Here is a 27,935-nt window from a genome sequence, read left to right as displayed (position 1 = left end):
CAGAGGGAATGGCAGGTGCCAAGGTCCTGAGGTAGGAGGGTGCCTGATGCGTCCGACTCTTGGTTTCGGCTCAGGTCATGATCTCAAGGTCGTGGGATCGAGCCCCGCATCAGGCTCCATGATCAGCGGGGAGTCTGCTTTGGTTTCTCTCTCCCTCTCCCTCTGCCCCAACCCCCTATGTGCGCTCTCTCTCTCAAATAAATAAATAAATCTTTAAAAGAAAAAAAGTAACTTACAGTATCAGAAGCTATGATGTAATATATCAGGGCTCGGATATCTGCCCCTACAGGTAGAATTAGCCCGCACGCAAGTGTCAAATGCAGATTTGGGGTGAGCGGGTGTCACAAGCATGTTGTTTAGGCAACTCAGACACCACCAGCAGCATCGCCTTACTGATGCGATGATGTGATTTTCCACAGTGGTGACCGGACTCCCAGTAAAACGATGTCCCGTCTTTACTTGCAAGTTGCAAGCACGGAAAATTCAGTATATTTTAAAGCCACGTTTATATGTAAAACCAAGTTGGGATCTTGGCTCAGGAATCTCAGCTTGGGTTGGATCTCGGTGGATGTCCAAAAGTTGCGTGGCAACCAGGCCCCTTCTTCCTAGTGTGGGTTTGTCCCGGGCATGACAGGATGTCGTTTTGGGGGTGGGGGTCAGAGCTGGCTTCTGGATGGCCAGGTGACGGTGAGGCCGGCCGCCCACCAGACTTGGAGCCCCACATCCTGGTCACAGGCAGCGGTCTGTGGCTTTTGGGGGTCCAAGCAGAGGCTGGGGCCATCCCTGGTTCTCAGCACTGCCCTTGACTTTCCTGTTCTCTTGGCCTCATTTCCTTCCTTCCCTCTTTCCTCTTCTCCTGCTTCATCTAGTTCCTTTCCCTCGCAGGGCATCCTGGGTCCTGTCGTTCAGGGATGCTGGCCCTTCGCTGGGGGGAGACACGATGGTTAGTCTAGACGCAGCCTCACCCTGGATCCCAGGGGGAAGGTGGGCCTGGCGGGTGGTGGCAGCGTGTGGGGTGTGTAAGGAAGGGAAATCTGGGGGCTTCTGGGACCTTCTGCCCTTGGGAGCGGTCACTTTAAAATGCTGCGTGTCAGAGGATATCCAGGTTGTTCAGCTTGCTGCCCTGAAGGAGGGTTCTAAAGAGGCCAAGGTCCCTGGTCCAGCATCCATCTGGACCAGCCGGTCAGCCTCGCCCTGCACTGTGATCACTTCCCCTCCACCTGCAGGGTGCTCGGGTACTTACAGAGTACCTTCCCAACAGCCATGTCTTCAGAGCTGGGGTGAATTCCGCTCCCTAAGCGGGCTGTGTGGTTTGGGCCCCCTTATCGACAAGAAAACTGAAACTCCGAGAGGTGGAGCAGTTTGCCCAGAGTCACACAACACAGGCCATAGGGTGCTGTCTTGCTTCTACCTAGAAGTCTCTCTGTGGGCATCTACAGTTAAAGAGAAACCAGGCCAGAGAATGTGGTTGGAGGCACAGAAGTCAATTTCCACCCTAGAGAATGAGCTTAATTGGGGAGAGGAGCTCTTCCGTGACAAGCCTGTGTTTTATGATCATGTTGCGGGTCAGCATGTACTGAGCACTCCATGTGGGCCCGGCCCCATGCGAAGGTCTTGACATCGATGAATTCATTTGCTCCTCATAGCACCCCGTTTTCCTAATAAGCAAACCAAGGCTCAGAGAGGTGCAGTCACTTGTTCCAGGTCACACAGCTTGTAAGAGACAAAGCCAGGACTTGACCTCAAGCCCAAGCTCTTGGGCTCGAGACAGCACTGTTGGCCACCCCGTACTTGACCACTAGCCATCAAGTTGCTGAGGACATTGGAGTATTTTCTCGGTCTGGAAGGGAGAGAGCTATGAGACCTAGCACCCCTGGAGAACTGGTCTTAGACCGGCCAATGAGAGCATTGACTCCAGGACGGTCTGCAGTGGAGGAGCCCCTCTCTGGCTGCACTTGACTCATGGCTTTGAATCACTCTGTTGGCATTGACTCCAACAACCGCCTTCACGCTGAATGTCAGTGTGAGTTTTCATTCTCACCCTGACCGTTTGAACACGAGGGGCTTCCCCAGTCCATCCTTTCCTCGGGAAGGGAGAGAAGTCCTATTTATAGAGTTGTTACTCTTGCTTTGCCCTCTCCATCTGTGTCCCCACCATTTTGTCAGGTGGGCTCCCAGCCCCTCATTCTGGGGAAGAGCTATGGAATAAGCCCACCCAGCCACCCGCTCACCCCAGATGGCCTGTAACCAGGGGGCTTCTCACCATCTTTCATTCAGCAAATATCTATTGAGCCTCTATTCTTCCCTGGATACTGTCCTCGGAACTGGACATCCACTGAGGAGCCTCTGCCATTATGGAGTCATAGGCAAGAAATGAATAATAAACAGGTAAACTCAGGCAATCGTTTTAAGTAGTGACACATGCATGAAAGAAATGAAATAGTGATTTGAAGAAACATGGCTTGGGGTTAGGTAAAAAAAAAAAAAAACTAGATCGGAGATTCGGAGAAGGCCTCCCTAAAGAGGCAACATTTATACTGAGGCCAGAAGGTGCGAACCATGTGAAATCTAGGGAAGGGCATTCCTGGCAGAAGGCACAGCAGGAACAAAGGCCCTGAGGCAGGAACAAGGTTGGGATGTTCAAGGAATGGAAAGAAGGTCTGTGGGACGTGAGCGTAGTGAGTAGGAATAAAGAGCTAGGCAGTGACATCACACACGTGGGCCGGGCCACTAATCCCCCATCCCCCACACCATCCCTGCCCCCGCCACCAAATACTCACTGTCTCAGTCTCCCCTGCTCCTTGCTGCAGTAACAAAGACCACAAATGTGGTGGCCTAAAACAACACATATTTATTCTCTTACAGTTCCGGAGGTCTTAGGTCTGGAGGCTCTAGAGGTGAATCTGTTGCCTTACCTTTTGCAGCTGCTAGAGCTGCATTCCTTGCCTTTCTTGGCTGGTGGCCCCTTCCTGCCCCTTCAAAGCCAGCATGCAGCATCTTGCTTCCAGGCTCACAAGGCCTTCCTCTCTTATGGCAGATCTCCCTCTGCTTCCTTCTTAGAAGGACCCATGTGATGGCATTTAGGGCCCACCCAGTTAATCAAAGATAATCTCCCCATTTTCAAGATCCTTAACTTCATCACCCCTGCAAAGACCCTCTTTCCACGTAAGATAACATACATGGGTTCCATGGGTCAAGGCTTGATGTCTCTGGGGGCAGTTTTCATCCCACCACACACATCCAACAAGTCCCAGGGAGCAATACTATGGCCAGCTCCTGGACTGGCCATTATTATGCGGTCTCACTGGACTGGGTTCAGTGACCTTACTTCTAGTCCCTCCTTTGCCACTCACCAGCTACATATTTTAGGGAAGCCCCTAGACCTCTCTGGGCCTCAGCTTCCCCATCTGTAGAAATAGTATGTGAACCAGATAAGCCCTAAGATTCCTTCCAGAACTACCATTCAGGTTCCTCTTTAAGGTCAATAGTGAGCATGCTCATCACAGGCCAGGCAACTGACCAGTAACCCAAAAGTATACTGCTCCATTGGACCTCTCCAGAACATCATTCCAGGGGGAGGAGCTCAAACATCCTTTAGGTCACGGGTCACAAACTGGGGATTGAGGATCACACCCAGATCTCCTACGAGTTTTATTAGGAGGCCTACAGAGCTTTCTGAAAAATGATTTTGTGGCAAAATAGAGAAATAGAGAAATCAAGAGGTTTCACAATAAAACTGATTTCCAGCCTCTCAAAAATGAAGAGAATATCAGAAGAGCTATTAGCACCAAGTCTACTCGTGGGGAGACAGCCAGCCTAGGGAGCTGGGCAGGGCCTAGCATGGGCTCTCCACTTCCCCAGCATCCAAAATCAGCCAATCCGCTCAGCCTGGATGCTGTAAACACTGGAGTTTGAGGGTCCTGCCCAGTTTTTGTGATGTGAACAATTACAGTCCTGATTGTTGCTGAGCCCAGAGGCCCTCACCTCACTTCTCGGCTAGAGCATTGCGGTAAAATTGCAGCTCTCGAGAGCCTGCTTTTCTCTTTGGTCATCTTCCCCTACTCGAGCACGATGAGATCCAGAACAGAGCAGAGACCCCCAGACTCATTTTTCCACGCCCCTCAAGTCTTCCTCCTTTACCTTAGCTCCCAACATCCGAGACCAGGTGGAGGGCAGACGGGGATGAGAAGGGAGGGTCAGGGCGTAGTGTGGTGTCTGAGGAGAGACGCAGCAGGCTTCCTGCCAGGATCAAGCTGCTCCTCAGTGGCCTCCTTGCCTGGTTGGGGCGGAGCAGGTGGCCCCTACCTCCCGACTATACCCTACACACAGGCCTGGGCCACCTGCTCCCCATCCTGCGTACTCGCGGTTGGTTGGTGGCCAGCACTGGGCTGACCAGCAACTGTGCAAACTTCCTGTGGAGTTGGCCCAGGACCCCCACACCCCCTGCCTGAGGGTCCAAGGCCTGGCCCCCAGGAAGCCTCAGTTGGAAGGAGCTGGCAAAGGTTTTCAGAAGGTCTAGAGATGCCGAACTGACTGTTAGCTTGGGTATGATTGTCCCACTAGCGAAATGGAAGAAAAGGGGCTTTAGTTTAGTCCTTGCCAGAAAGCACAGAAAATGCTCGCCAAGTGGAAGGTAGAGCTCCATGCCTGGTCTTAGGAGGGGAAAGAAGAGAAGGAGCTGGGGGGACACTGACATTTCTAACCAGGAAGGAACCTTGCTGTTCACTGCTGGAGTCAGGCCCAGAGCCCTCCCAGGAAGACGGGTCTTCAAGGAAGTCCATGGACCACGTAGGGTGCTTTTGACAATGCAAATTCCAGGGTTCCCACCTAGACCCACTACTTCAGACTCTCTAGGGGGCAAGTTCAGGGGGATTTTAACAGGCCCCTCAGTTGATTTTGATGCCCCCTGAAGTGTGAGAACTGCCAAATGTGACCACACAATGGCTCTGGGGATCCTGGTCTACCTAGAATGCAAGCCCACTGGAGGGTGGCCTATCCAGGGGGCTGAGGATGCCTGAGAAGAGGTAGAAGCCACATAGTGAAGGCAGGTTCTTCAATCCCATCTGAGAACAAGGGGCAACTAGTGAATAAATCCTCGTAGACATAGAGATGGGCATAGAGCAAGGATGGGAGGGACTGTGGAGGAAGCATGAGATCGGGGTCTCAGCCACACCTAAGCCAGAGCTTCTCACTGAGGAGGAGTACATTTTGTTTCCTCCCCAAAGGGACATTGGACAATGTCTGGAGACATTTTGAATTGTCACAACTGGCAGGGACTGTGGAGGAGAGAAGCATGTTATTGGCATCTAATGGGTAGAGAGCAGGGATGCTGCTAAACATCCTACAGTGTCCAGGACAGCCCCCCGCAACAAAGAATGATCCAGCTCCCAAAATATCAATAGTTCCAGGTTGAGAAACCCTGATCTAAACTGAAACCACTCCAGGCAGCTGGGCAGGACCAACATTCATGAGTACTGACAAAGGAGAGTCACCCTCCAGGCTTCTAAGAAGTCAAGACAGACCCTATCCACCTCCATCTATGGGCTCCCAGTATATTTATTTAAATGAAGAAATGCTATATGAAAGTGACCAGGTTCTCATTCAACAGATAAATACATTCAACACCTCTACTTCATTTGGAGGGAAAGATCAATATCGAAATTTCAGGGTCTTCATCAATATGAGGTTCAACCAAATGGCTGCTCCACCACCCCCTTAAGCCCTGTTCTCAGTGACTCTCAGCTAGGGAACAAGAAGAAGGAAATATCTGACTTTCAGGCTTTCTTCACTACTCATTGGTGGTGTGACGTTTGACAAATTACCTAATCTCTCTGAGTATCAATTACCTTAGTTGTCAATGAAGACACACATGTTTAATTAGTTCTATGTGTTAGGCATTTATACACATGACCTCGTTTAACCCCCAGGAGAGGAGGGGTGTGAAGTGGGTGTTGAAGGTTGAGTAGGAGTTGGTTCCCAGCAGAGGGAAGATGAAAGGGCATGCCAGGGAGGTCAAGTATAAAGGTAGGTGAGGACAACAGGGTGCTCCTCGGGAGGAGGGGAGAGTGAAGATCAGGACTGAGAATGATGGGAAGTGGTAGTCTGGAAGGGAAGCAGAGAATTCCCAAAGTCCTGTGCGCTGTGAACATGACATGACATCTCAGAAAGGGTCTGAGTATCCCTGCCTGTGCCCTCCAGCCCCCAGAGAACGTGCTTTTTCTCGGCTAAGAGCTATGTACGCCTTCATTTCCCAGCCTTCGGAGACATTAAGGCTTTGAGGGGCACTGTCCAATGCTATAACCACCAGCCACATTTGGTTACTTAAACTTAATTAAAATTAGACAGAATTTCGGATTCGGTTTCTCATTGACCATGGGCACATTTCAAGTACTCAGTTGCCACATGGAACCAGTGGCTATAAAATTGGTCAACATAGATATAGGATGTTCCCATCATCACACAAAGTTCTATTAGACCATGCTGGCTTAGAGCAATCTTGGCTGTTTTATACAGAACCAGCATTTTTCCTTTTTCTGTTTCTGTCTTGTCTGATCAGCCCATAAACACATTAGTAGTAAGAGGAACAGCAGATGCCACGCAGCTAAGGGCTATAAACTTTACCTCATTTAACCATTGCTGCAACCCCATGAACTAGATATTACTAACCCTGCTTCAGAGATGAATAAATGGAGATTCAGAAAGCATAAGTATTCAAGATATCCAAGGTTGGCACAGCTTATAACCAGCAGAGCCAAGAGTTGAACCCAATGCCACCCAACCCATAGCCCACACTCTTAACCAGCAAGCTACCCTGCCCATAGGAACCCATCAAGCAGCTAGATCCCAGGGTGAGCAAATTCACGGCAATAAGGCAGATATTTCTCTCAGAGCTGGTTATCACTGTCAGACTGGGAGCTGGGAATCTACTGAAATCTACTTCTGATTTTGCTCCTGGGTGAACAGAAGCAAAATAGCTCAACCTGGATGTTCCCCCTGGTCCCCTATTAAATATATTCTTTCCCAGCTCATCACACAGGACTCTTAAATAAGTTTGTGTTGACAAAACACTTCAGATGCATTATTTAAACAGAGGTGTTAAAACCTCTTAAAAAAGGAGGGGGGAGGAGGAGGATAAAAGCAGCTCTCCCTGAAGATTCACAACAGACATGCCATGTGAGCCATTTCGGAGTTGCCTAGGTAATTGTTCCCTGTAATTTTTGCAAACTGGCCTCATTCAGCAAGAGATGTTGGATTACTTGCTCTTTAGCCTCTGGCTTAGAGTAACTACTTTTTCCTGTCTCTGTTTAAAAAAGGAAGGATCTGGGCCAAGCATCAATCAGACCTAGTTTCAAATCCCAGCCCTTCTCTGTGCTTACTGTGGGACCCTGGGAAACTTACATAACCCCTCCGGGCTCAGTTTTTGCATCTGTAAAATAGGGCTTTTAATGTCTTTTGAGAGTAAATGAAGTCACTTCTGTGTCAGCACCTGGTATGTTACAGACGCTCGAAAAATATTAACCCCTCACCTCTGTTGAATCCCCATTTATAGTCGTGATATCACAGGATCAGGCGTTTCAGAGCTGAGAGGGAGCTGAGTGGCATTTAGGGCAGACATCTCAACAGACAATCCCTCTGTTTATCATCACGTAGGTAAACCATTGGCTTGTGAAATGTCTAATCAAGAACCACTCCCTTGTGTTTTGGTGACATTTTCAAGAGGGTAAAACAGAATGACAGAATGTTCCCTCTGACAATTGCAGAACTCTCCACGCAGAAGAGTGGAGGTGGCTCTGACGCAGGCCACCAGTGCTTTATGACACAGCAGGGAGGGAGGTCTAGCTGGCCCTGAGGGAGCAGCCAGAGGGGCCACTCAGGGCCATACCCTCAGAGCTGGAGCCCTGACTTCCAATTGATCCCAAATGATTATCAGCACCAGACTAGGGGTCGGGGAAAATGATGGGACCAGGATTATAAATCCCAAAAGCTGGGAATGTTAGAACAGAGGACTAGGTAAGGGTCAACCTCGACACCTGGGACCGAAACCAGGAGGGACCCCAGAGCAAGCCACGGTGCCCAAAGCTGGGGAACAGACAAATGCTATAGTCAGAGTAAAAGTGGATGGGAGGGTTAAAAAGAGGCCTGTTGTCATGAAGCAGGAGGGCAGAGCTCAGAGGGAGGAAAGACAGAGGTGAGGCGGGGCTGGTCAGAAGGTCTGGATTTTGATGCAAAGTCAGTTCCATCACAGCCATGACTTCTGTCCATCTTAGAGGATGACCAGGCAGTGGAACCTAGCTGAGATTGTCTCCTCCTGAATCCGAGTTCAAGAGCAGAGAGCCAGGAAAGCTTTGCAGTTAAGAAGGCAGCATTTAGAGTCAGGAACAAGTCTGGGTTTGAATGCCAACTCCACTGTCCGTAGCTGTGTGACTTAGGCTAGTGATTTAACCTCTCTGAGCCTCAGTCTCCTTGTCTGATGATGATTATGAGGATTATGATTATAATAATGAAGATGCTAATGATGGCGACAGTGGAGGAGGATGGTGATGCTGGTAGTGATGGTGATGATGATGAATAGGATGATGTAAGGAAAGTGATGATGGTAATGATGAGAGTGATTATGGCCATGGTGATGGTGATAGTGATGGTTATGCTGATGAGGAGAAGCTGGATGGTGATGATCACAAGAATGATGGTGGTGGCAGTGGTGATAGCAATGGAAATTTGGGTGATGATGGTGATCTTGGTGATGCTGGTGATGATGATGGTGATGGTGATGATAGCGATGTTGGTGGTGATGGTGATGATGGTGATGATGGTGGGGATGGTGGTGGTGGTGGTGATGGTGGGGATGGTGGTGGTGGTGGTGGTGATGGTGGTGATGGCAATGGTGATGGTGGTGATGATGATGGTGGGGGTGGTGGTGATGATAGTGATGTTGGTGGTGATGCTGGTGATGGTGATGATGGTGGTGATGGTGATGATGGTGGTGATGGTGATGACGGTGATGCTGGTGATGGTGATGATGGTGATGGTGGTGATGATGGTGATGGTGATGCTGGTAATGGTGATGGTGGGGGGGTGGTGATGCTGGTGATGGTGATGATGGTGATGATGGTGGTGGTGGTGGTGATGGTGGGGATGGTGGTGGTGGTGGTGATGGTGGTGATGGCAATGGTGATGGTGGTGATGATGATGGTGGAGGTGGTGGTGATGATAGTGATGTTGGTGGTGATGCTGGTAATGGTGTTGGTGATGGTGGTGATGCTGGTGGTGGTGGTGGTGATGATGCTGATGAATGATGATAATGAGAGCCTCCACTTCAGAATGGCTGTGAAGAGTGGGCTGAAAAACTGTGACCCTGAGCATCTTAGTGTCTGTCTTGCTCACACCATCTATAAAATGTGGCTAATATTCATCCCTGCCTCATAGAGTTGTCACAAGGATTAAATTAAAACACTTGTAAAGTGCTTGACGTATAATAAGTGCTTAATAAACACTAGCTATCATTTTTAATAGTCTTATTATTTTTGTTGCTCTGTTCCCCTCATTTTCAGAATCATTTCTGTTTCTATTGGTGTAGGTATCATTAGTCTCATTATCAGTGCTTATTCAGAATTAGGATGACTTATCACCCTGGCCCCTGGGACTTGTTTTCTCCCCTATCTGTCCTGCCTCCTACATCTTAAGTCGTCCAGTGGGTCTGCCGGGAGATGAGCCTTCTGTGTCCCTGGATCTTTGAAATGAGGAAGTGGGAAGGGAGGACCAAAGCCATGTCATGGCCCTCTGGAAGTGATGTCCACAAAGGTGGGTGCATGCCCACCATCAGCACCGATGTCAGTGATGATGGGGCTGCCTTCCCACGTGTTGCTGGCGGTTCTGCTGAGCAGCAGGCTGGGCACCCACAGTGTGCTGGCTCCACATAGAGTCCTGTGGGTGAAGCGTGGAGGTGCTGTACAGACTTGGGACTTTTAGAACAGGGCCATCAGCCTGTCCCTCCTGATGTCCTATCTTTCTCACTTCCTCTACCTTGCCTTTCAGAGGTGTGGACGGCAAGTCACACAAACCACTGCCCCTCAGCGTGGAGAATGACCGAGTCTTCAGTGACCTGTGGGGGAAGAGCAATGTGCCCGTCATCCTCAACAACCCGTATTCAGAGAAGGAGCAGGTAAGTGGGTGGTACCAGCTTGGCTCCCACACTCCATGGCTCCCTGAACCTTCCCCGGTGTGAGGATGAAGGGAGGGATGCCAAATGTCAAACCATGTTGGGATGGAAATGAGCCACCACGGCTGGAGAGCTCAGGGGCATTGAGGCCAGGAGCATGTGTCCTGGGATCCGGATTTTGCCTTTGTTTTGCTTTGTTCGTGATCTTGCCATTTTTCAAATTTCAATTCTGTTTCCACCAGCAAAGGCACTCCCATGCCATTCACATCACAAATTTAGCAGGTAAAGATACATGGTAAAAAGGTTTCCTCTCTCGCCTAATCCCAGCCACACAGTTTCCCTCCCCAGAGGCAAGCAATATTTATCGTTTTCTGGTCCTTTCAGCAATACTTTACACGTAGACTGACAAATACACACACACATTATTTTCACACAAATGAGAGCACTTTATACATATTGCTCTGCACCTTGCTTTTCACTTGTCAGCATATCTTGGTGATTACCCCCCAATTCGTAGGGGAAGAGAGTCCTGGTTCTTTTTCACAGCTGTATAATATTCCATTTTATGGCTCTGCCCAAAACCTACTGAGCCGGTCCTCCGTAATGGACCCTTAGGTCATTGTCAATATCTTGCTATGACATTGCTGTAATGGATGACATTGCCTAAACGTCTCGTGTGGCACATGGGCAGGGTTTTCAATAGCATAAATTCCTAGAAGTGAAATTGCTGACTCAACGATCATATGCATTTGTGATTGGGGCAGAAATTGAGAAATGGCTCATCATAAAGATTGCCCCAATCCTACCAGCTAAGCAGGAGAGTGGTGGTGTCCCCACAGCCTCACCAACCTAATGTATTATCAAACTTCTCAGTCTTTGCCAGTTTGCTGAGACGTGTTTTGACAACTGAGTCAATATTGTTTCTGAGCATGGAGAGATTTGGCTAGAGATCAGGAGTGCCTCGTTCTCACCTGCTTGGGCAGCCCACAGTCCAGGCCAGTGAGACCCTATTAAAGCATATGAATTTCCCACCCATCCTCTGCACTGCAGTGAAGTACGGGAAGAATGATGAGTGGGAGGTCAGAACAGGGAGATGGCCCATGTCACTCGGCAAGGTCACCTTCTTCTCTCCACCTGCCTCTAGCTCTGGATGGCATGGGGCAGGTTGCCAGGTTCTGTCTTCTCATGCATCTGTATGGATGGCACCTTTTGCTACCAGCTCACCTGACCAAAGCCTCACTACGTAGCCTTCCATGGGGAGGATGGGACATTTCAGAGCCTCAGTGGGGATTGCTTTCCTTAGCTGCTGATAGCTGGCCAGGAAGATAAGGAAGGGCGTCAGGGATTCTGTGGTAGGTCAGACCCATGCTCCCCCCAGCTAGTTACTCACCCTCTTGCAATGGCATCTAGGGATGCTTGGAGGAGAAGCATCTATATAGATGTCTACTATGCTGTCCTCAGAACTCAGGGCAACACTATGAGCATGAGGGGGCTATTTTCCATTCATGATTAAATGAACAAATAAAGTTAACATTTGTCTTTGTATTTTCTTTCTTAACTGAAAGGAAAGAGGTATTGCCATAATTCAAATCCTCCCAAGACAAAAGAAGAACAGAAAGAGACAGCCTCAGGCTAGATCCAGGCTCTGGATGTGCTTTGTTAGGTCTGCACTGTATTGCCCTAAGGGACAATTTGTATTTGTACTTTGAATTTACTGCCAATGTTTTGAAATTTTATATAAATATCATATTCACAGCTCCTCTTAAAAAATGTGGACACGCTGACCACCTCGAGCTTGTGTTCTTATGGGACAATAATTTGCACAGACTGAGTAGCAGCTGCTCCTGTAGACAGAGCATGGGCTTTCCAGTTTGCCACAATCCCCACCACTCCCTATCGTGTCCCTCCCCTTAAGACCATTGTCTTTTGTTACTTTTTATAACATTAGTGCTATTGATTTTCTTAGGATGAAAGGGAAATATTTTTCTATCCATGACTTTATTATAAGTGGCAGGTAGAGATAGACCAGGAGGTTTGTATGTTTCAGGAAACATGAGAAAGATTTCATGTTTTATAAAAAATGAAGAATATTCTTTTTTTTTAATTTTTTTAAGAATATTCTCTTTTTTTTAAGATTTTTTATTTATTTGTTTGACAGAGAGAGACATAGCAAGAGAGGGAACACAAGCAGGGGGAGTGGGGGAGGGAGAAGCAGGCTTCCCACCAAGCAGGGAGCCCCATGCAGGGCTCGATCCCAGGACCCTGGGATCGTGACCTGAGCCAAAGGCAGGCGCTTAATGACTGAGCCACCCAGGTGCCCCAAGAATATTCTTTTTTTTAATTTAATTTAATTTTATTATGTTATGTTAGTCACCATACAGTACATCATTAGTTTCTGATGTAGTGATCCATGATTCATTGTTTTCTTTTCTTTTTTTTATTTGACAGACAGAGACATAGTGAGAGAGGGAACACAAACAGGGGGAGTGGGAGAGGGAGAAGCAGGCTTCCCGCCGAGCAGGGAGCCCGATGTAGGTCTCGACCCCAGGACACTGGGATCATGACCTGAGCCAAAGGCAGACGCTTAATGACTGAGCCACCCAGGGGCCCCGATTCATTGTTTTCGTATAACACCCAGTGTTCCATGCAGTATGTGCCCTCCTTAATACCCATCACTGGGCTAACCCATCCCCCCACCCCCCTCCCTTCCAAAACCCTCAGTTTGTTTCTTAGAGTCCATAGTCTCTCATGGTTCGTCTCCCCCTCCGATTTCCCCCCCTTCATTTTTCCCCCTTCCCTTTCCCAATGACCTCCATGCTATTCCTTATGTTCCACAAATAAGTGAAACCATATGATAATTGACTTTCTCTGCTTGACTTATTGCACTTAGCATAATCTTCTCCAGTCCCATCCATGTTGATGTAAAAGCTGGGTATTCTTCCTTTCTGATGGCTGAGTAATATTCCATTGTATATATGGACCACATCTTCTTTGTCCATTCATCTGTTGAAGGGCATCTCAGCTCTTTCCACAGTTTGGCTACTGTGGACATTGCTGCTATGAACATTGGGGTGCATATGGCCCTTCTTTTCACTACATCTGTGTCTTTGGGGTAAATACCCAGTAGTGCAATTGCTGGGTCATAGGGTAGCTCTATTTTTAATTTTAAAAAATGAAGAATATTTTTTTGTGTTTAATATGCAGCTGAGTATTCTGTCTTGAAATTAGGCAGCCTGCTTTGCTAATTGACCTTACCTATCTACTTGTCCCCTCCAGGTATCAGAGTTTGTAACTGCTGGTTTGCAGTAACTCCTGAGACCTGACTCACAGAGACAAAGCAGAGGATGCCTTCACCCCACCAGAAAGACCCTTAAAGTCACTGCTGAATTCTAAGCAATGGCAGGATGATGGCCATTTCCTTTTATGCTGTCCACCTCAGTTAGACTGTGATGGCTTAGAAACCATAACCTTGAACTGCAAGCCTGAGGAGTGGGGCTCTCAATATTGGGAATGGGGCAGGAGTGATTAATAAGACCACTGGTCCCCTTTACAGAGATTCATGATGCAATGATCAGTGTCTTAGGTTGGACAGGCTACGCTAATTCCAGAATTCCATAAACTGGGTGGCTTACAAACAAGAGACATTTATTTCTCACAGTTCTGGAGCCTGGGAAGTCTAAGATCAAGGCACCAGCAATTCAGGGTCTGCTGAGAGCCCACTTCCTGGGTCATGGCAGGGGTAGTCTTGCTGTGTCCTCACATGGCAAAAGGGGCATCTCTCTGGGGTCTCTATTATTTTTTTTTTTTTTAAGATTTTATTTATTTATTTGACAGAGACAGAGATAGTGAGAGCAGGAACACAAGCAGGGGGAGTGGGAGAGGGAGAAGCAGGCTTCCCGCCAAGCAGGGAGCCCAATGTGGGACTCCATCCCAGGACCCCGGGATCATGACCTGAGCCGAAGGCAGACGCTTAACGACTGAGCCACCCAGGCACCCCTCTGGGGTCTCTTTTAGAAGGTGATCTTACCACTTCCCCAAGGCCCCACCCCTAATACCCTTACTTTGGGGATTAGGTTTCAACATATGAATTTGGGGTGGGGGGGACTCAAACTTTCAGTCCATAGCCATCAGGGAGAGGTGCTGAGAACTTGCCTTAGGGCCCACTTAAAAATTGCTTGGAGAGGGAAAGAGGGTGCTGGGCAAAGGGGGAAAAACTACATCTTCCTGAGGTTAAGACAGGAAGAATTGGGTGCTCCTGGACGTGTGACATACAGATCGGCCGTGCTGGGATGTACATTCTCTCCTTTATCATCGGCAGATCCTTGGTGTCGTCTAGGACCAAAACCACCGGCCAGCAAGATCATCCTGGCTCAGCTGTCTGAGACTCAGTTTTCCAAATGTGTCTCGGAAATACAGCTGGACGAGGGTAGAGATCCAAGTGCCTTGTTATATTTGAGTCCCAGCCTCAGAGCTAAGGAAGCAGCCCTGTTACTTCCTGCTAGACATCTCCTTAGCCACGGTGCTGAGAAATGTTTCCCAGGCTGAGAAAATTAATAGAAAACATAATGTTCTTCTTTCTGTCCTAAAAGACCAGCGTATATGCTTAGCCTATTCTCTCCATGCTCAAAGCCACTTTACCTGGAGCTCCCGGGATCAGCTTCCTTCCTCCCAGTTGTAACCCACATTTGCTGCTTTTTTAGGCATCTGCGGGGGGGTTAGCATTGTTAATAATACAAAGAGAGACCCAGCCACCACCTGCTTTCCTGAGTCAGGAAGAGATAGAAGGAGGTAAAAGAACAGCTGGTCCGCATTTTCCCCAAGGACTGGGCAAAAGGCAACAGAGTCCAAGTGAAGCAGGGTGGATACAGGCTAGACAAGAGAAAGAACTTCCTGATTCAGAAGACTGGTAGCTCCCTGAAGGAATAGTGAGGTCTGCACCATCCTTCTTGATTCTCTCCTTTGTCCAGATTCAAGGAAAATCAGCCACAGAACCACCCTCTCTTCAATCAGTCTCTGGAGGCTGAGATGTTCATCTCTAGTAGTGATTTCTCTTGCTAACGGTCTGATTCAGCAGCAGGTATGGTCAGTGAGACTTGAAGTCCCTCATCACTAGAACACAGTGTGTGAATGACTATAATGCTAATCTTTTTTTTTTTTTTTTAAGATTTTACTTATTGGAGAGAGAGAGACAGAGAGAGAGAGCAGAAGCAGGGAGGCGAGGGAGAAGCAGGCTCCCCGCAGAGCAGGGAGCCCGATGCGGGGCTCGATCCCAGGACCCTGGGACCATGACCTGAGCCGAAGGCAGATGTTTAACCAACCCGTGTAATGTTCATCTTTAACATCTCTTTTCAAACTGTATCTGGCCTGGGCTGGTAGATAGAATAAATCAGCTCACCCATCACCAAATCTTCACCCAGCACCTGCCATGTGCATAGCTCTGGGGTAGAAGCGAAGATGAATAAACATCGCCCTCCCTGCCCTTAAGCCCTTCACAGAAGAATGTGGGGACACAGGGAGTACAGTGCGATTAATCCTAAAATACAAAGGGACCCAAAACACTGTGGAAACATAAATACCTCAGTAGGTATCAGGAAATGTTTAGCTGAAGAGGTAACATTTGAACTGGGTTTTGAAGATCATGTAGGAATTTGTCTAGTAGGAAAACGTATTAATAGTAAACAGAACCGCTGTGGTAGATATACTATATACTGCATTTTTTTTTTCTTGCTAAGGATCATTATTGGACCTCTGAGGTTGTCTTTAGTGCTAATATCACCAGGGACACATACTGAATTTTGACACCATCCTAAAGGCCCTTGGCATAATAATCCTCTTTTTTTTCTTAAGATTTATTTATTTATTTATTTGACAGAGAGAGACAGCGAGCGAGGGAACACAAGCAGGGGGAGTGGGAGAGGGAGAAGCAGGCTTCCCGCTGGGCAGGGAGCCCGATGCGGGGCTCGATCCCAGGACCCTGGGATCGTGACCTGAGCCAAAGGCAGACGCTTAACGACTGAGCCACCCAGGCGCCCCAACATAATAATCCTCTTAAGTGAAAATGGTATCCTATGTAAATGACTTGAGAAACTACTGTTGGTCCATTCTCCCTGCAAAACCTCAGCATTTGAATCAAGCCCTTCTCTGCCTCCCTTCTTTTTTTTTAAGATTATTTATTTAGGGATGCCTGGGTGGCTCAGTCAGTTAAGCATCTGCCTTTGGCTCAGGTCATGATGTCATGATCCCAGGGTCTTCGGATTGAACCTGGGATTGAGTCTGCTTCTCCCTCTCCCTTTGTCCCTCCTCCCACTGTGGGCACTCTCTCTCTCTCTCTCAAATAAGCAAATAAATAAATTTTTAAAAAGATTTTATTTATTTATTTGAGGGGGAGGGAAAGAGAGAGTCTTAAGCAGACTCCATGCCCAGTGCAGAGCCCGATGCGGGGCTCAGTCTCTCGACCCTGAGATCATGACCTGAGTCAAAATCAAGAGTTGGATCCTTAACCGACTGAGCCACCCAGGTGCCCCTCTGCTTCCCTTCTTATTAAGCAACTATTTTCTTACCTGCCCAGTTTGCTTTCCTAAGGGAGGAAGGGGTGAATCATGTCTGGCTCCGGGGCAGAATATCTATTTTCAGATACTAATTAAGCATCAGTCCAATCTTTCGTGGATGCAAGGGAGGGTCTTGGGCCTGGGGGAGGTGGGGTTTCCAGTTGGGGCTCCCCGCTCTTATTCAGCCTGCTGCCCCTCTCTCCAGCCTCTCGCTGACACAGGTGATCAGGTAACCAGATAGATGACTGTTACATCAAAATCCCCCTCCCCACTGCCGCCACCTCATCCGGAGCCTGGCACTTCCTCACCCCTGGGGACATGGGGCTCACTGGCTGCTTTGAAAATGTCAAAATCTGTTGAGAAGCTTTTCTGTACTCCGAAGTAAGCGTCAGCATCATCCTGGTGCCTGGAGAGCCCCAAATTATGAGGCAAGTGGAGGGGGTGTGCTTGTGGGTCCCCAGCGATCAGAGGATCAGAGGCGGTCAGGGCGCCTCTCCACCCAGGCCTGCGCCCCAGCTGGCCAGGGGGTGCTGGCTTTGCTGAAAGCCGAAAGTGGGCAGCCAGCCCCAGCCGGGCTGCGTCTCAACGAAGGCAAACCAGCGACAGTCCCTGCCTCTCAGCGACAACCTAGCCTGCTGCCTGGAAACCTGGCGTTAACGATGGCAGGGTAAAAATAACAATAATGCGGACCCCTGTACCCCCCTTGTGGGGGCGTGGCCATTCGAACCCTCGGACTCCCCACCCGCAGCTCTGGGGGCCACTCCGGTTGGGCCTCGTCCTACTGGTGACTTTGGTCAGACGAGTTAGCATCTGCGCGGAGGCTCCGTTTCCTAACAGGCTCGTCCAGTTGCGGGGAGGTGAGGTGTGAAGCGACCACGTCTATAACAATGGTAGCTGATACGTTGTTGAGCCATGTCGGGCACGGTGCTGAGCACTTCAGGTCCCTGGTCTCAGTGAACCCCCCACCCCAACCCAATGAAGTACTATTGCCCCCATTTTACAGATGACTAAACTGAGGCACAGAGGGTTAGCTTGAGGAAGGTCACATGACTAGTGAGTGGCAGAGCCCCAGAGCCCACTCTTAATTCTTAAAGGCCCGGCACAGAATAAGTGCTCTGAAAATGGGCATCATTACTATTATTGTTGTTGTTGCTGTTGTTTCATTTGGCTGATTATTATATGGCTCATTTAGGTATAGTTTTACTGCTAATTGTTATACGGCTAATGTGAGGCAGATAGGGCAGGGAACACCATCCCCATTCTACAGATGACATCCTTGGGGCCTGGAAAGGGAATGTGAGCAGCCGCTGAGTCTTGGGGACAGAGCCGCACCGCTCTCCCTCTGTGACTCCGTCGTCATCCTTGTCGATCATTCAGATCGAGGTAGCGTGCATCTTTCTGCTGCAGGGGGCCAGGCTCTGGGAGTGCACAGGGGCCAGGAGCCGGGTCTGCAGTGGAAAAGCCCAGCCTTTGAGGGTCTGAATCCCACGCCCAGCTCTGTTGCCTGTTAGCTGTTAATTTGAAGGTAGTCATGTCACCTCTCAGAACCTCTGTTTTCTCCTCTGAGAAATGGGTTACCATGAGGACTCCACGAGCCAGGAGATGTGCAGTGGCCTAGTCCCGGTCAGGCACCAAATAGGCATTTACTAAACGTTACTCACAATGGAAGGGGGTCAGATGCGATCACTGCCCTTGAGAAGTTCACCATCTGGACATTGTCTTTTCATCAAACGGTTGCCTTGACTTCCAGAAACTTCCACTTCTAAGGCGAGCTACACACACACACACACACACACACACACAGCAGTAATCACACTGTGACATTTGGGGTTTGGTAACGTCACATTCAGATGTTCCCTGCAGACCGCCCCCAGCTGGCTTTGGCAGATTCACTGGCTCCATCCAGGGTGACATCTTGGGGTGTCTGTCCCTGAACCTCTCTGAGCACTTTAAGGAAACTCCTGTGTTTTGAGATGAATCTGTCTGTTGAGAGGGTGCCCCAAATCGCTAGCTACAAACTCCTACTGAACTCATTATTGCCCTCAGCTCAGCTGGGCCAGCTCTCCCTTGGCTTGATCCAGCTCATGATCAGAATACGACATCCGGGTTGGATTTTCCCAAAAGTGCTTCAGGAGGCCCCTCTTTCTCAGGTCACCCAGTGTTCCAAGGAAGCCCTCAAACGGGACCAAAAAGCCTCAACAAAGATACTTCCTGGGAACTGATGTGGAACGGAGTCTCTCTCAGCCCCCAGTGGCAGCAGAATCCAAACCTTGCTGATATTTCGCTTCCCTCTACCCAAGCCATCACCTGCTGGTGACCCCCGGGGTCTTTATAGGTCACTTAGCCATGAGACCAGCCTTCCATATCCTGCTGCCGCAGGTGGGCAGAGCCAGGGCGGAGCCAGGAAGCCGGGCCTGAATTGATGAGGGTTTAGGTTCGGCCCTGCAGGAATTTCCACATATTTTGCTCTTTGTTTGTTTTAATAGTGAGTATATTCAAAGCAAGCTGTCCCGACTGTTTCCAGTGGGACCGTGATATCTGGTTCAGGAATCCATGATACCGCTCCACATGCTTATTCATGGCATCAAACCATATTCATGTTCTTTTCCCGGATAAGCCAAGTTAGGTCAAAGTCCTTTTTCCTCCATGCTGTGCAAACTGATACCCCTCGAAACAGAGATTCTCAGAGGTCAATAGGACTTTCATTTTCTGAGTGTCTCAGGATATCTTAAAAGGTAAAAAGTTCAGGGGCGCCTGGGTGGCTCAGTTGGTTAGGCGACTGCCTTCGGCTCAGGTCATGATCCTGGAGTCCCGGGATCGAGTCCCACGTCGGGCTCCCTGATCAGCGGGGAGTCTGCTTCTCTCTCTGACCCTCCCCCCTCTCATGCTCTCTATCTCATTCTCTCTCTCAAATAAATAAATAAAATCTTTAAAAAAAAAAGGTAAAAAGTTCAAAACATAATCGCAAGCCTTGTGCATTTTAAATATTTACCTTTAGCAAGTTAATGGTTTTAATAAACACACACACACAGTACAAATGTAACAGAATGGGGTTAGGCCACAAGATAATTACAGGATTTCTTTTAAGATCAATTCATAATGCACATATACATTTTGGTCTGGTAACGGGACCAAGTTCAAAGTTGTCTAATAACGGGGGCACCTGGGTGGCTCAGTTGGTTAAGCGACTGCCTTTGGCTCAGGTCATGATCCCAGCGTCCTGGGATCTAGCCCCACGTCAGGCTCCCTGCTCAGCGGGAAGCCTGCTTCTCCCTCTGACCCTCTCCCCTCTCATGCTGTTTCTCTCTCTCTCATAAATACATAAATAAATAAATAAATAAATAAATAAAATATTTAAAAAAAAAAAAAAAGACCCCTATCGGCAGAGGCCCTTGTCTGTGGATCCTAACTGTGATGGTCTGACTCTGGAACACCTCCTTCTGTAATTATCCGCCACAGAAAATAGCCTGTTGAATCGGGGGCAGAGAGAGGAGGGCAGAGAATCAGTGATTTCGAGCTTCCTTGGAGTTATTACACAGAATGAATCGCTTTAGAAATGATGCCTTGAATACACTACTAGGAAATTATACTTGAAGGTACTAAACACAGTTGGTTAAGTTTTATAAGTAGCAATTTTTTCATCACACAGATGGGTGCATACCTACTAGTTTACAGGTCTGCAGTCCGGGACCCTGATCTGCCACAGCTCACAACCGGGTTACGCTTGCTGCCCGCAGGGTGGGGCAGTGCTGCTTGAGGCCGTGGTGGAGGGCATGGTGTGTGGATCCGGCCCCTGGGGTGGCTGGCGTGGTGCCCAGCTCAGCCCCAGGACGCTGCCCTCATTTTAGGACAAGCCAAGCGGGACAGGTTGCTACAGGCCTAGAAGGGAGAAGCGGTCCCTGGCGCCAATAGTCAAAGAGTCAGAAGCTGCTTGCTTTGTACAGGATTGGGCTTTAGCTCCTGGATTATTTCCTGGGGCTGTTGTAACAAGGCATTACAGACTGTGTGGTTTAAACAACAGAAATGTTCTGGAGGCTGGAGATCTCCTGAAATCAAGGTGTTGGCCGGTTGGTTCCTTCTGAGGGCCGTGAGGGAGAATCCTCCCCAGGGCTCTCTCCTTGGCTTGTGGATGGTGTCCTTGTGTTCACACGGCCTTCTCGCTGTGTATCTGTCTCGAAATTTCCCCTTTTTATAAGGGCACCAGTCATCCCACTCAAAAGACCTCATTTTAACTTAAATGCCTCACTGAAGACTCCAAATAAGGCCATATTCTGAGGTGCTGGGGGTTAGGACACCAGCATATGAATCTGGGAGGGACACAGTTCGACCCATAACAGTTCGTAAAATGTGTCTCCCAAGGGCCCTCCCTCCCTGCTGTCAAGCTCTTGTCCCCATTCTATGGTGAGGCTCCTGACTGTGACAGCCCATAATTGGGGAAGTTGGGGAAGGGCAAGGTGCTTCGCTTCTGTTTCTAGATCTTCCAGATTCTGACGTCTTGTGTGTATCTTCCTACCTTAAAAGCCCCCCTCCCTCCACCTTCCTGTCACTTCCTCCCCTTACTCCCCAACTTCTGCTAGAAGGCTCGCCGTCCTCCCACTCACGAGGAAGCCTCCGAATCAGTGTTGACTTTGTCCCTTGCCCTCCCACCCTCTCCCACCCCCGGGCTGTCTGTTCTGCTTCTGGCACCGCACTCTCCGCTGCAGCTGGGCTCCACCCTCCCCGCTTCCCACCTGCATCGTGGCAACAACCCCCCCCCACCCCCTGCCTGGGGCTCTCTGCCCTCACCCTCTCCCTCCCACAACCCCTGCAGTCATGTGTTCTAAACCTTAGCTCCCCCCTCCAGCAGGCAGTTTCAAGGGTCCCCCGTTCTCCACTAAATCAAGACAAAAGCCTTTGGCTTAGCACCCGAGGGACTCTACGATTTTGAAATGCATCTAGACCTGTGTTCGTCGGCTTGGGTTGCCATCACAAAATACCACAGGCTGGGTGGCTTAGACGTAGAAAGTTACTTCTCATAGTTCTGGAGGCAAGCAGACCAAGGTCAGGGCACCAGCACAATCACATCAGGCGAGGGCTTCCTTCCTGGCTTGGAGACGGCCACCTTCACTGTGTCCTTACTCTGCCTTTCTGTGTATACGTGGAGGGAGAAAAAGAAAGACAGAGGTTTCTCTGCTTCTTCTTATAAGGCCACCAATCCCATCAGATTAGGTCCTACTCTTATGGCCTCTTTTTTTTTTTTTTTTTAAAGATTTTATTTGTTTGTTTAAGAGAGAGAATGAGTGAGAGAGAGAGCACAAGGAGCGGGGGAGGAGCAGAGGGAGAGGGAGAAGCAGGCTCCCCGCTGAGCAGGGAGCCTGATGCAGGACTCGATAACAGGACTCCGGGATCATGACCTGAGCCAAAGGCAGACGCTTCACCCACTGAGCCACCCAGGTGCCCCTCTTTTTTTTTTTTTTTTAAAGATTTTATTTATTTGAGAGAGAGAGAGCATGAGAGGGGAGAGGGTCAGGAGGGTCAGAGGGAGAAGCAGGCTCCCCGCCGAGCAGGGAGCCCGATGTGGGACTCGATCCCGGGACTCCAGGATCATGACCTGAGCCGAAGGCAGTCGCCTAACCAACTGAGCCACCCAGGCTCCCCCAGGCGCCCCTCTCATGGCCTCTTTTAATGTTAATTACTTCCTGAGGTCCTGTCTCCAGTAAGTTAGGGCTTTAACGTATGAATTCAGGAGGGACACAGTTCAGTCCGTCACAAACCTCAGGTATTTGTTGGGTATGTACTATATGCTGGACACTCGTCTAGGGGCTGGACACATCTGTATCTAAACATCTGTAGATATTACATATATATATATACGGATCTATAAGACACAGAGACATAGATATATATATACATGCAGATACATAGACACTCGCAAATTGCAGGCAGTGAAAAGTGCCTTGAAGAAGAATAAAGCGTGGGCACCTGGATGGCTCAGTCAGTTAAGCATCTGCCTTCAGCTCAGGTCATGATCCCTGGGTCCTGGGATCGAGTCCCGCATCAGGCTCCCTGCTCAGCGGGGAGTCTGCTTCTCCATCTACCCCTCCTCCCTGCTCATGATCTCTCTGTCTCTCACTCTCTCTCTCAAATAAATAAATAAAATCTTTAAAAAAAAAAAAGAACAAATGAGTGTGGCCGTGTGCCAATAAAACTTTATTTATGGACACTGAAATTTGAACTTCCTATAACTTGTATGTGTCATGAAACATTACTCTTCTTTTGATATTTTTATTCAACGGGCTAAGAATGGAAAAATCATTAACTTGTGGGCTGGATAAAAACAGGCAGCAGACCAGATTTGGCCCACGGGCTGCAGTTTGCAGATCCCTGCATGCAGGTGTACGAGGCTTCCCGCAGTTGTGGAATGAGAGTGGGAACCACTGTAGGGCCAAGAACACAAGTCCCTGGCACACAGTAGGTGCTCAGTAGGTATTTGTTGAAGGAGAGAGAGGAGGGAGAGGGCAGAAGGAAACAGGGTGTCAGGGTACCTACAAAGCTGAATTCCGGGCTCAGGGCTCTGGGCTGATAGGGCCTTGCCTCACTATCTCCTCTCTGGCTGCAAGACCATTGCCTTCCATTTCTTCAGGACCCCTGCCAGCTCCAGAAGCAAAGAGGTGTTGACAAAGCCTTTGAAATGCCCACAAGTTCAGAGCCTCCTGTCCCCATTTAGGAGCAATCCCAGGCAGCGCTCCCACAGAGCCCACCGAGATCTAGCCAGTGTCTCCCGCCACCTGAAAAGCTTCCACTGACCACCCCAGACACAAATCCAGAAAAGGATGCGTGTAAATGCTGCCCAAAGCCCACTTGTGCCCTGTCCCCAGCTTAATAAGTCACAAGTGCCCCTAATCTGCATTTTTAGCGAGAACATTTCCTCCCCACTCAGAAAAGTCATTTGCATCCCCCATGCAGGGCCCCTGACTGCTATATTAATCTCCCCATTTGTCCCCTCCTGAGTCATCTAATATTACTGCTGGCTAATTAAAACATCAAAGCCCCAAGTACAACAGCCCTGACAGGGGCCTCCTAATGCCTGGTTTCAAGTGTGCAGTTCAACGCAGCCCAGGGTGGAGAGGCACGGCTCAGGCCCGGGCCCCCAATTTCTTGGCTCGTAATGACCACCCATCACACATCTGGAACCTCAAAAGATGGCCTCTTTCATTATGCTTGTTACCTCACTCCCACCACACCCTGCCAACGAAGGCTGCTGGTTGCCCACCCACCAGCCACACCCCACACCTCCTCCTCCTGCCTCACGGTGCTCCCCACTGTGTCTGTTACCCCCCGTCTGGGATTCCAGCCACTCCCCAGCCTCTAGGGCATCCATGTGGATGATCAAGAGAGTTTGTAAACAGGCTGAGTGATGCTCAGTCTTTAGGGACTGATCGCTGGGGTGCCTCCCGCCTGGGCAAGGTCAGATTTTTTGGTTCTCATGGCTGCAGGCTGTTGGCATGGTCGGAGGAATTTGTCGCTACCAAGTCTTGCCCAAAGATGTGACATCCATCACCTGCATGTCTGCCGGAAGAGACCGTAGTGAAAACAGATCTTAAAGAAGCGTTGGGGCTGCCTGGCCAGGCCTTCAAAGGAAATGGAGCTGTCTGGGATGTGGCTTCATAAGGGGACAGAAGGAAAATAACTTGGAGCTTAGCAGGCAGAAAGTACAAATGGGAAAGAAGGGAAGAATTCTTCTACATCCTTCTGCTCCTGGTGTGGACGGACTGTAGTAATACTTATGGCAATGGCGGTCCTGATAGGACTAGCAGGTGTACCATAGATGACTCCATAGATTACAGTACTGAAACCTACTGGGGTGGACTAAAGCACCAGTAGCAGTAAGTGATGGCTAAGATTTAGGAGGTGATTGCATTCATCCAAGTGAAAGATGATGCTGGTCTGGCTGGCGTGCTGGTCAGTTAAATGGGGAGAATGAGGAGGGGGTGGATTCTAGAGCTCTTTAGAAGCTAAAATGGTAGGACTTGGGGACAGATCAGGTGCAGGGGGATAAAGAGAACGATGTCCAGGATAGCTCCCCACCCCCCCCTCCCCGTGGCTTGCCCAGGCAGATGGATGGTGATGCCCAGCACTGAGATGGGAACCACTGGGGGGATGACTGGATCTGGCCACAGCAGGGAGGTGTGGAAGATCATGAGTCATGGCACCTTCCATTTGTTCTCTGCTGTCACTTGCATGGTTCTGGAGGCTATGATATGCCTCTCACCTCAGGACCTTTGCATAAGCTGGTCTTTCTGCCTGCAAGACCTTGCTCTTCTCTCTTTGCCTGATTAACACCTACTTGTCCTTCAGGTCTCGATTAGAAGTCAAATGCTCTGGGTTAGGTGTCTCTTCTATTTGCTTCCACAATTCCTTATACACCTCCAGCATCCCATGTTATAGCACCCATTGCACTTGATTATAATGATCATACACCTGTCATCCCTCCCCCCGCTCCCACAATGCCCTGTGAACTCCATGAGGGCAGAAATCACATCTACCTAGTTTGTCACTGTAGCCCTGGCCCTTGCAACCTTGCTTGGAACATAGGAGATACTCAATAAACCCATGTTGAATGAATGAATGAATGGATGAATTATGCATAAGGGCCAAGAGGCAGGAGAGTCCAGTAGTTAAGGACATGGTTTGAAGGGCAGACTGCCAGGATTTGACTCCTGGCTCCAGTGTACTAACTCTGTGACCTTGGACAACTTAGTTAACCTCTCTGTGCCTCAGTTTCCTCATCTGTAAAATGGGCATGATAAGATTTTGCTTCGCATATAGTAAGTGCTTCTTGAATGCCGGTTTTCAATATTAGCCCTTCAGCATACTCTACGATTTCTCTCCTGGACTCAGCCCATTTCATTGTAATTCACAGCTTCCTCACCCGCCTGAGTTCCTCCAAGCCAATGAGATGAGGACTCTTCCTCCTGTCTGACTTCATCTCCTTACACTAACCACATTTTTCCACTCCAACCACACTGGCCTCCTTGCTGGTCCTTTGAACTTAACAAGCTTATCCCTACCTCAGGGCCTTTGCACTTGCCTTTTTCCCCTCATCATCATATATCCTTATCACCAACTGATATTCTAGTGGTTCATGTATGGGTTTACTTATGATTTATCTCCACTTCTCTCCCAGCAGTGTCCCAGCAGGGCCAGGGCACTCTCTGTCTTGTTTACTACAGTGTCCCCAGTGTCTAACAGTGTCTAGCACACAGTAGGTGCTCAATAAATACCAGTTGAGCATGTGAATGCCCTGCTGCAAGGTCACTATCCAGTGCTCCGTTCTTTGGCATGAGTGTCACTCCACACTGGCTTGTCTTCCCTCTCACACTCAGCTGACGCAGCAGAGTGTGCCCGCTGCCTCTCCCTTCCAGTTGCTGACTGACACCCATGCTTGTCTGATGCATAGGCAGGTAGACAATTATTCAGAAACACCCAAGACAGAATGTAATCCTTATTAATGAGGTCTAAAATGGATGGGCCAATGTTGGTGAGCCCAGGACTTATCCCCCACCACCAACTAGGCATTTAGTGTATGGAAGTGAAGACAAATGGGGGACTGGAGGTGTTCAACGCAGAGGGACCAGTCAGTGCAAAGGCCCTGACGCAGGGATACACTTGGCATTTTTGAGAGGCAGAAACCTGGCATTTGGGGGAAACAGTCTATGCTTTAGGACTTTCTAATTGGATCTTTCCTGTTTTCCCAGTACTTACCAGAAGTAGTGAATTTGGACAGTAACAGGAAAGCTCAGACATCCACAGGCCTGAAAGCTGGTACCATTCAGAGAAGCTGACAGCATCCCTTGGTTATTTACTCATTCAACAAACATTCAGTGAGTCCCTGCTATATGCTAGGACCTGTGCTAGACACCAGAGAGGCCACCTTTGAGAGGGCCCTCCCTGTAGAACAGAACCCAAAAGGCTTTTCCAAGGTGTCTCCTTCAGCATAGGCAGAGGCACCAGGTTCCCTGGTTAGCATGTGTTACCCTGGGAGAATGAGTCCTTCACTCTGTGCAGATACTTGGTGACTCTGGCAGATTCTACGAAAAGCAACTTTTCTCCCCATCCCAGTGGACACAGTTTTCCAGTGTCCTCAGGACCCTGTCTAATGTCTCATCCTTCCTTCTCTCCTCCAGCCCCCTGCCTCGGGAAAACAGTCTCCCACAAAGAATGGCAGCCCCTCCAAGTGCCCCCGCTTCCTCAAGGTCAAGAACTGGGAGACCGACGTGGTCCTCACTGACACCCTTCACCTTAAGAGCACCCTGGTGAGTATCCCAGCAGGATATAGACCAACCTCACACTAACCATGTTTGGTGTTGGCTAAGTCTTTGTTGTGGGGACTGCCCTGTGCACTGTGTGGTGTTTAGCATCACTCCTGGCCTATACCCACGAGATATCTGTCACCCCCCCCAAAATTGTGACAACCAAAAATGTCTCCAGATATCACTCAGTGTCCCCTGGGTGGGAAATCCACTCCCATTTGAGAACTGCTGGTGGCTATTTATTCACTCATGGAAATACTTTTTATTTGTGTACCTTGAACCTAAAAGAACCCAAAAGTGGGAAATCCACTCCCACTTGAGAACTGCTGGTGGCTACTTATTCACTCAAGGAAATACTTTTATTTGTGTACCTGGAACCCAAAAGAACCCAAAAGTGGAGGAGTTGCTGGTTCTGAACACATTTTCTCTCTCACAGAGCACTGATGAAGTATTGACCAAGCCCTTCCTTGCTTTCACTGTATTTCAGCTAAACTTTTATGTCATTTTTTTTAAAAGATTTTATTTATTTATTTGACAGAGAGATAGAGAGCACAAGTAGGCAGAGAGAGAGGGAGAAGCAGATTCTCCACTGAGTGGGAGCCTGATGCGGGGCTCGATCCCAGGACCCCGGGATCATGACCTGAGCCGAAGGCAGCCGCTTAACTGACTGAGCCACCCAGGCGCCCCTTTTATGTCATATTTTTAACAGCCAGCCAATCAACATGTTGCTTTACATTTTTGTTGAAAATGAGCCTCTTGGAAGCACATTGTATCAGTTAACTATTGCTGTGTAACAAACATCCCTGAAACTCAGTGGCTTAAAAAAAGCAACCACTTATTATTTTTCAAAAGTCCACAGATTGGCTCAGTGGTTCTACTGGTCTCAGTTGATCTCAAGCATCTGCAGTCATCTGAGGGGCCAGCTGTCACATCGCA

The 27,935-nt window shown here is 49.0% G+C and overlaps 1 protein-coding gene across 3 annotated transcripts in view; it reads left to right on the top strand.

Moving 5' to 3' along the window:
* The window catches only part of NOS1 (nitric oxide synthase 1), a 174,135-nt gene that overhangs the window by 91,498 nt on the left and 54,702 nt on the right, over window positions 1-27,935 (top strand). For all 3 annotated transcript variants that reach the window (XM_045887548.2, XM_064578460.1, XM_064578459.1), the window contains exons 3-4: window positions 10,036-10,162; window positions 26,874-27,002. In XM_045887548.2, coding sequence (XP_045743504.1) covers window positions 10,036-10,162; window positions 26,874-27,002 — 256 coding nt within the window. The remainder of the gene's footprint in view (window positions 1-10,035; window positions 10,163-26,873; window positions 27,003-27,935) is intronic.

The sequence above is a fragment of the Mirounga angustirostris genome, unplaced genomic scaffold (assembly GCF_029215605.1).
Source record: "Mirounga angustirostris isolate CCGP_5_RB_7025 unplaced genomic scaffold, mMirAng1.0.hap1 SCAF_14, whole genome shotgun sequence".
NCBI lineage: Eukaryota > Metazoa > Chordata > Mammalia > Carnivora > Phocidae > Mirounga > Mirounga angustirostris.
Note: the sequence above shows the minus strand (reverse complement) of the source record. Positions and strands in the feature narration are given on the sequence as shown.